We start from the raw sequence: 9,532 nt of genomic DNA, 5'->3' as shown, positions 1-9,532 counted from the left end.
TCGGCGCCTGTCCTCAACGCTTCTAGGGCAGATTGCGTTATCGGGTCGGATTCGTATCCGGCGTCTAGTAGCTCTATCAGGTGTCTTGGCAATAGGGGTTTGTTTTGGCGGATTATGGGTTGTAACCGGGTGGGGCGGGCAGGTAAATTGTGTTCTTTCAGTACGACTTGTGTTTGGTGCTTAAGTCGTTCATCCCCCTCCTCAGGCATATCCTCTGACCTCCTGGTTAGTGCGTCGGGCTTCGCTCCTTGTTTCCCGGGTCGGTAGGTGATACGGAAATTAAATCTTGACAGGAATTCGGCCCATCGGGCTTGTCGGCGGTTGAGCATTTTCGTCGTCGTGAAATATTCCAGGTGGCGGTGGTCCGTAATTACTTGGACCGGGGACGACGTCCCTTCGAGTTCCGGGCGCCATTCTTCAAAACAGCGGATAATGGCTAGCAATTCTTTGTCGTAAATCTCGTAATTGCATTCGGTAGCTGTGTGTTTTTTCGAAAAGAACGCGACGGGGCGGAGTATTCCGTCGTCGCCGTATTGTGACAATATTCCCGCAGAAACATAATCGGAAGCGTCGGTCTCCAGGATCACATCCTTTTCCCAATCGAAGTGCGCCAGTACGGGGGCTTCGGTAAACTTTCTCTTCAGCAGTCGGAAGGCGGTTTCGCAGGCGCTATTCCATTCGAATGCGACGTCTTTCTTGGTCAATCTCGTCAAAGGGGCTACGATCTTTGAGAAATCTCGGATAAAGCGCCGGTAAAAGTTGCCAAACCCCAAAAATGCTTGTACGTCAGTAAGCTTTTTGGGTGTTTGCCAGTCCAGGACAGCGGTGATTTTTTCAGGGTCCATTTTTACGCCTTCGACGCCGACCAGCAGGCCCAGGAACTTGGTTTCCGTCACGAAGAATTCGCACTTCGCGGCGTTGGCGTATAGCCCGGCTTTCCTCAGGGCTTCCAGTACGAGTTTCAAATGTTCTTCGTGTTCTGTTCGGGTGCGGCTATAAATCAAAATGTCGTCCAGGTAGGCTGTACAAAATACGTCTAAGTATTCGCGCAGGGAGTCGTTTATATATCTCTGGAACGTCGCGGGGGCTCCCGTTAGCCCGAAAGGCATGACTAGGCTCTCGTATAAGCCGAATCTCGTGCGGAATGCCGTCAGGTATTCTTCCCCCTTTTTAATCCGAATATTGTTAAAAGCGGAAACGATATCGATTTTCGAGAAGAATTTCATGCCGGCCAGGTTGTTCAGGGTCTCTCGGACTAGCGGCAGCGGGTAACGGTCTTTTACGGTAATGTTATTCAGCGCGCGGTAATCCACGCAAAACCTCAACCCTCCTCCCTGCTTCTTCACGAACAAAACGGGCGAGGCGACGGATGACGAACTGGGTCTGATAAACCCTTTTTTCAACTCTGCGGTCAGCCATTCCTTAAGGGCTATCAGCTCTTCGCGGGACATGGCGTACAGGGGGCCGAACGGCGGCGTTTTTCCTTCTATAAGCGGGATATGGTGGTCGGACGGTCGGTGTGGGGGCAGCTTCTCGGCTTCTTGCGGGGAAAATACGTCCGCGAATTCCCGGATTGTTTCGGGCAGGGTCGGCCCGTTCCTATTTTGGGGGTCGGCGGCTAGGACCTCATCAATCTGTTTCAAGGTTACGGCGTACAGTCGGCAGGATCGGCGGCGGGCGTACATGCTCGCGGCTTGCAGGGAGATAGGGGCGATATCCATTTCGCGGAGGGACGGCGGTCGGTCAGCCTGGTACTGGGGGCGGCTTTTTTTTGGTACGGCGTGTAAAGCTTTAACCTTCTCCGGTTTGTCGGGCATATTGCAGTGTCGGCGGCAATAGTCGCTGTCAAACGTAATAACGTGTGACGCGAATCCAATCGTTGGATCGTGCTGCTTTAGCCAAGGCATTCCTAGCACAATGGGGTAGTGGGCTAGCTGTGTGACGAAGAACAGCGCGTTTTTCTGGATGTGGTCCTTGATTCTCAATTGTCCTCGGACATAATGGGTGCACTTCCCACTTTCGGCGGTCCTTCCGTCGAATACTTCGATGTCGAATGGGTTTCGCAGCGGATACATTTGTAGTTGGCGTTCTTCGGCCCATCCTTGGTCGAGGAAGCATTTTCCTTCCGCACCGCAATCGGTGAGGGCATAGGTTGGGAGGTTTTGGCCCCCCACTGTCAGTTCGGCAGGCAGGATCATCAGGTCGGATCGTTGGTTATATTCCTCTTCAACGGGGAACCCGTGAACGGCGGCGGCAGAGATGCGGATCGCCGGCGGTCTATGCGCGGCCTTGGCGGCCTGGGGGCGACTTATCCCAGGCGGGCTCCGTTTTTCGAACTTCGGCTGCTGGAGCGGCTGGCGTCCGAGCCGCGGCGGGGGTTTTTAGGGAGTTTGGTTTGTATTTGGCGCGGGGATCTGGACCTGGACCTGGATCGTTCGATTCCGGCCTGGTGCAGCCGCGTGCGGCGGGTATCCGGTTCCGGGCATTTGGCAACGAAATGTTCTTGGGATCCACAACGGTAACATAGCATGTTTTCCTTGCGGTTGTGGCGGCGTTGGCTGCTCAGGTCCATAGGGTCGTTAAGCGGGAGCTCCGCGTTTGGCTTGGGGGCGGCCCGCGGTATGTCGGGTTGGGTTCGGGGAGCCGCGCGCGCGGGGGGCGCTGCGGCCCGAGGGGTACGTGTCTGTCTATTTTTATACTGCTGGTGCTGGCGGTAGCGGTTATCCAAGCTTTGCAGGTGTCGGGTGAATTCGTGGTATTGGCGAGATGGGGCGGGGTTGTGGAGGAGCATGTCCTGGAGCTCTTCCGATATTCCCTGGAATAAAAGAGGGGGGAGGGCATCCTCCGGCATTTCTCCTTCCAAAGACAGGCGTTGGAACTCCGACAGATATTCGGCGAAATCTACGTTCCGCTGCTTCAGGGCATATAGTTTGTTTTGTGCGTTTTGGACGTGGTCGGGGTCCCCGAATGCCTCCTCTAGGTATTGGAGGAGATCCGTATAATCTCCGAATTGGGGTGTGCCTCCGACCATTTTGGGCAGGATCAGGTTGTACGCTTTACCGGACAGTCGACCGGCTACATAAATCAGGCGTGATTCGGGGTTGGGGAAGCGGTCTTTGTTTGAGGTCATCTTCCCCCGGATTTGGGTGGCGAAGCGGCGGAGGTCGGAGCGGGCGCCCGTAAATTTATCGGGGTCTGGAAGTCGTTCAGAAAGGCGGGCGGAGGCGGGATGTTCGGAAGCAGGCGGCGGAGTCGTTCCCATAGGAGTAACCATAAGGGGTTCAACAGGCGTGTTGGTAGTTGGGGCGGGGGTGGTTATGTGTACCGTGGGTAGCGTTACGGTCCGAACTTCCTTCAGTTCGGACCGTGTTTTCTCTAATTCGGCGAAAGCGGCATCCCGGGAGGTTATGGCGGAGGCCTTTTCCATGGCCATGGCCAGAATGTCGGCCTGCGCCTTGTCGCGGACACGGTCCGTTTCGGCGCGGGCGCGTTGGGTCTCGGCTTCCTGCATTTCTAGGCAGGAGTTCAGGCGGACGTTGCTATCGTGCAATAGTTGCAGCTTTTGGTAGGAATCGGAGATGTAAGACACCCATTGTTCAGGGTGTCCTTGTAGGTGTTCGATCAGTTCCTCGGTCGAATCGGTTAAGATCGGGGGTTGCAGTGACGCAGGCATCGCGGGCACCTAATGAAGGAGCTACGTAATGTCACGGGCTGGCAGGGCGGACAGGTAGGTGCGGGCGATCAGGTAACAGGACAGAGTATATTGGCTATCTAGTCTTCCAGGTACGGGGTAGCAGGTGGTTGTTGACGAAGACGTAGCTCGAGGAGCTACATATCGGAGACTGCAGAGATTTCGCGTAGATATACGCGCGCGAGGCGCTCGGCCCTCGCGCCTTCACGTGACAGGGGTCATGACTAAGCGACAGCCCAGTGGCTGTCCTTCAGGTCTGTGACACTATTGCATTTTAATAGTAAAACCGGGGTGGTATTTCACTGTAAAATATAATTAGTTATTTCTATTTCTCGTTCAAAGGTAAAATTTTAAATTAAAACAAGTAATAGTGCGGGTTTTTATATTTAATAGGTCCTTTTTATTTTATAAAATTATAGAGGAAATTAATTGCATTTTATTTTTATATTATAACCAGAGGGTTGGGCCGGTATCAGGGAAACAGGGTGGGGCTATATCCCTTATAATACTATACACCTGGAGAAAATATCGACCGGAAGAATTAATATTATAAATGGAGGAAATATAATATAATATCACGTAGTTACCAGGATATAATTTATATAAAATACAATTATTCCCGTATAGATAGATCTGCTTTTAGAGTTGCTTAGCAGCAATAAATCTTATACTCTAATTAAATTTAATATTTATTTGTAAACGATTATAATTTTACCTCAGTCGCTGGGAACCCCCGTGACGTTATCGACGCTCAGTTATTTTAACCCGCTATATTTTACTATGAGAATAAGCGACCCCGATACCTTGATCGTAACATCTGGGACAAAATTAATGGGTTCGTGCGCACCCGTAGGTTCCTTACCTGTATGGCATTCCGGGGGCCGCACCTGTTATTTTATATCGAAATATCCCTTCATGTGTAATAATTACCATCAGTCCAACACTAATTATTCTTTTCTTTCTTAATCGCATCTGGGAACACCCTTGCGCTAAGGGCAGCGAATGCCCCGTAAGTGATCCGTACCTTTACAGAGGGTGTAACTATGTTCCGCCAACTAGGTGACCAAATAGTGCACTTAACGGCACTCGACGTGTGACTGTAAGGCGTAGGGTTAAAGGGATGGAACGCTCGTCCGGCGCTGCGAATTCGGTCGTACGTGGGTGAGGGATGCGGGAGGTAAATCTGATAGTAGCGTGGTCGTGTTGTAGGCGGTTATGTTTATCGATTTGAAGTTTTGTAGGATATCCTCGTGAGACCATTCAAGTGGCCCACCTTCGTTTTGACCGGTGTCCTTAGGTGTGAATCACCCGGTGCGTCTATATAGGGAAATCACTTTCTTTGGTTTGCGTTTGCCTGGCCTTGGAGCCGGGGTGTAAATTGGCATTTTTCGCTCCTCGTTGTGCGATCGACTTCCTTCCTCCTACACCACCAACCAAACTTCAACCCGTCCTCCTACGCCAATGCCAACTATTACCAAGTTCAACCTCACTTCGTGCTCTATTTCCCTTCAACTTTGATCCTCATTATCTGTCGTGCGATTATTGCTTTCAACCAGGTTGGTCCTGCCATTCCCACTCCGCTCGGCAAAATCTCGTTGTGCGGTTTTCAACTGGCGGCGGGTTCTGGCTCACTTTGCCAGCTGGATCGCGCGATATGCCACCTTCATGGCTAGTCTTGTCGTCAATGTGAGTTTGTCCACATCTGCGTTTCACTTCCCTGACTCTTCCTTCTCTCTTTATGGTGCGAGTCTAACGGGTAACGGCATATTTAGCAAAATGAGGCCCCGCGTTTGTGCGATGCCCTCGCGCGACATCGAGATCCGCATCGCGAATAATTATCCCTGACGAGATTCGCTTACCCGCTGCGCGCATCCTATGTCGCGAGTCCCGTTTCCTAAAAATAGAGAATTCACCGCTATATACGGCGAAAATCGACAAATTGTCCTTAAACCGCAACCAGTAAATCTTTTGGTTGGACCCACGGGTATAACTAAAGTCACGAATCGAACCACAGGTTTAATTGTGGAATTTTGGACTTTAGGGATAAGTTTTAAAACTAGCAATACCAGTTACTAATTCTTTGCGGGCACGTAAAAATATACCAACCCGTACTACGGTAAACCCGTTAACGAAAAGAATATTTAAAACCGCGAATTAGAATAAAACAAAATATTTATTAAATACCAAAAGTATATGTTATAACAGTGAAGGTAAAAATCCCTTTGATGATATTATTCTTAACAGTGCAACTCTTGTAAATATTTCCTGTTTTGGTAATAGCCTTTGTATAAAAAATAAATTTAGGCATTTAAAATTCCTCGCGAACACTTAAATTAGGAAACCCACGCATAAATGTACGGTGATAGGGGCGAAAAGTTTTCGCGCGATATTATGGTAAGTACCCCCAGTGTTCTATTCTAGGTAGTTATAAATAGGTGGGTTCGTAATGTTTTTTTGCATATGTACCTAATTCGCCGGTATATAAATAAGTGCGCAAATGACATATTAAACTAGGCAATCCCGGCAACGGTTAAGCAAGTATCCCGCATATTTCTTTGTATGCAACTTTGGAAGGAGTAGGAATCAATTAAATAAAGAGCGCGTATAAAACGACGTTTGTACCCTTTATTCCAGAGGGGTAACTTACTAGCACATTACAGTTCTCGACTGGCAAAAAACCAAACCTTTGTTCATCTTGCGCTCGCTCCCAGGCTTTCAAATATATCCTACTAGTCTAGTGCTCTTCCCCTTTTTACCCTCTGTAAATTCCCGTCTACCCACTCTTTATCAAAACCATTATGGCACCCCTATTCCTTCTAACCATGTTATGCCTTACTCCATTCCTGGTTGCCGCACACACCGAAAATTTCAATTTCGTTCAAAATCTCGCCCGTCAAGCAGGTGTCAATTTGGACCTAACTGGAAAACAATCTTATGCCATCTACGAAACCATCCCTGACACAGGTTTGAACAAAGCTATACCGTTCCACTCCCGTAGGGGGTTGGTGAACGGTCGGGTCAATTGCGATCAGAATGAAAATTGCGACTTTGTTGGAACTGTTTTCCAAATGGATACTGGGGGTGGCCTGGAAAGATACGTTTTGGGTGGCAGAACTTCTGCACGTCGGGTTGAAACACCTTGGAAACCTAATCATGATTATAACCGTGAAACCAAAACTTATGAAAAAACCAAGAAGCCGAATAGCTACAAATGGGCCGGTCCGACCAAGCCTTACACGGATGAAGAAATACTCGATTTTGGTATGTACATTCTCTTCAACACAACAGGTTATACTTGCAGTGTTGATAAGTCTAACGACAATAATTCCTTCCATTTAATCTAGCTGCAACATGGTGCCGGCAATTTGTCCATCAAAGATATGATACCTTTCTAAACAACGATCGTATGTTTGCCAAGAGTTTATACGATAAAATAAAGGAAAGCAAGAAAGCTATGTAAGTCACTGAGATATTGAAACAAGGGGCTCTGAATTAGGTTTAGACTAACGAGCACTCACCTCCGGCCATCCAGTACACGATCTTAATCTGCACAGCGGGTGCCTAATTCGCTACTAGCTGGTCGCCAATACCGCCCGAAGGTGCGGACATTGCCTAGCACGGCTCATGAGCTTGTACATTCTATACAATTGGGGGGGGGTTTTTGACGGAAACCGCCACACTTCACTAAAAGGGATGTAGACTTGTCCTGCCGCCCTAGGGGGTCGTTTTGTTGAATGAAGTCACCGTCACAGCCAAGGCTTGTGTTTCTGCCATGGAGAAAACGGGACGAGTTTTATTCATTGTCAGAAACCACTTCCAGTACTAGCGGGACGACTCGCTGTCAGCTCGGCGTCATATTGGGCGTTTTCATCAAGACGCACTTTCAGTACTTAGTAGTCATATTTGTAATACATAATCTGCGTCCGCACTGATCTTTGAAACTCGTGAAAATAAGTATATCTGGACGGACAGCATGCATATATAGGGAGGTCAGTAGCAGGTTAATAAGTAGGTGAGTAGGTAGGTAGTTACCAGTGGGGAATAAGTGTTGGTTTTTCCGTCTGTATTAATACTGGGTCGGGCTTGAAAGTGACTGCTGACTACTAAAAGTGGCTCCTTGACAAAAACGCCCTACGTATTCAAGAGTTGAGCTGCACAATATCCAAATGAACAAGCAAAAAGGTTAGAGGCTCCTCCCCGTTGTAGGCACATCCCTCCAAAAGCCCATCGTATCTTTATAGCAAGCATCAATGCCAGGTTAGAAAGTGACCATTGACATGAATAAACTAAGTCTGGTTGACAAGCAGGGCTGCAAAGCCGCCGTATCTCTCTGTGCTGCCGCGGTCCAGGTTTGTTCAACTAGCCTGGCTTCTTCCTCAAGCATCTGACTGCATCGACGTATTCCTTGCGTTTCCGAGAGACGGCACCTTCAGGATATCGATAAGTGTCAACTCCGATGCTGCGGGAGATTGGAAGCGATAAAATGAGGTAAAAACTTATAGCTTGCGATGAACGGCCGTATTGCTTGGGTGACAGTCCCTCTAGCCAGCGTGGGACAAAATAACGTTGAGGCTTTCCATCGCTTGCTCAGTGAGCAGGTTAAGCACGTCAAGGGGGTTCATCGAGGCATTGGTTTCACCTGCAATCAGGCCAAAAGATGTGACGTAACTGCCACAATGATACTGGTGCCATATCCCAGCCGTGACAGATCGCTGACCTTGGCTAATTTTACCGGAAGTCAAATTTTGCGTGATCGATTTTGGACGTCGCGTGTCACGTCAAGGCCGGATCGGAAACTTGGTAGAACAAATGACCTGGACAGGGAGATATTTTCTGCAGGTAACCTGGTTTATTTGCACATTACACCATTTGAAGGAACATACAGTAAAACCTGTTATGCAGCTCGATAAAACATTATATTTGTCCTTCAACTGACGATTAAACTCTATTTGTAACTAGCTGTGGTAGGGAGTTGCGAGTTGATAACATTCTCCCAATAATACTCGAGTAACAAAGATGGAAGTCCATATATTCCGCATCGTCCAACCGGAAGAGTATGGCAAAATATTTCTACAATTCGTCAGTCGTCCCCCTTGATAACTGAATATATCTCGGTGATGGTGTCTCTCTGGTCGATTTCCTGGCTTGTTCTGTCGCCATCTTGGATCGACCAGGGCTGAGCTTGAAATCTGCTTTTTGAGCCGCGTTGCCGTGACTTAATTGTGGCTTTGCATTTCATACCTGTGGAAGATCGCTTCGCTTCAGGTCTGAGGACGCTTTGTCATTTTTCGCCGTTGATATGGAGCGCTCGGTCCACTTTGCGCAGCAAGGGGTTCTAGTTTGAGCATTGAGATTACATTTAGCAAGTACCTCGTCGGTCCCAGTTATAAGGCTTTTGTAAATTGTCGCACACACGTGATATTTACATAATATTTTCCTTCAAAATAAAATTACAAATCGTTAACCTCGCCAATTTTACCAAAGGTTGAAATTTGCAGGGCGGTTTTAGGCCTCGCGTCTATTTGCAGATTTTTTTTTTTGGAGAAACCAATCGTATCGGGAAGCAAATTGTTTCTTAATTCAGTGAGATAAGTAGGCAAAAATGGCGTGCTTCATGTATGGCCACAAGGGTTAACCATGATTGCACCCATTCTATCAGATTATGTGTATGGCGGCAATACCGAGCTGCATGTCGGTAAGAACGAGCCTATTTGAATTGCACGTGTTGAACGTGTTTTGGCTTCATGGCAGTGGGGACTTGTAGAGCAGTGTTTAATTACAGAGGAAAATATATATAATAAACTGTCGGCGGTTTGTGTGTGAATGGTTAATCTCGCGGAT

General features: G+C 48.2%; 2 protein-coding genes across 2 annotated transcripts; both read left to right on the top strand.

The window, feature by feature from the left end:
• Positions 1–6,489: 6,489 nt before the first annotated feature.
• MGG_16789 (uncharacterized protein) lies at positions 6,490–7,086 on the top strand (the record flags this gene model as incomplete). The annotated part of the gene is made up of 3 exons (XM_003712109.1): positions 6,490–6,655; positions 6,897–6,952; positions 7,036–7,086. The coding sequence occupies 3 exons, from the start codon at positions 6,490–6,492 to the stop codon at positions 7,084–7,086; spliced, it is 273 nt and encodes a 90-aa protein (XP_003712157.1).
• Positions 7,087–7,968: 882 nt separating this feature from the next.
• MGG_16788 (uncharacterized protein) lies at positions 7,969–8,659 on the top strand (the record flags this gene model as incomplete). The annotated part of the gene is made up of 3 exons (XM_003712108.1): positions 7,969–8,040; positions 8,194–8,355; positions 8,651–8,659. 3 exons carry the CDS (start codon positions 7,969–7,971, stop codon positions 8,657–8,659), a joined length of 243 nt encoding a protein of 80 aa, XP_003712156.1.
• Positions 8,660–9,532: the final 873 nt, after the last annotated feature.

This window comes from Pyricularia oryzae, chromosome 3 (genome assembly GCF_000002495.2).
Source record: "Pyricularia oryzae 70-15 chromosome 3, whole genome shotgun sequence".
Classification (NCBI taxonomy): Eukaryota; Fungi; Ascomycota; class Sordariomycetes; order Magnaporthales; family Pyriculariaceae; genus Pyricularia; species Pyricularia oryzae.
Note: the sequence above shows the minus strand (reverse complement) of the source record. Positions and strands in the feature narration are given on the sequence as shown.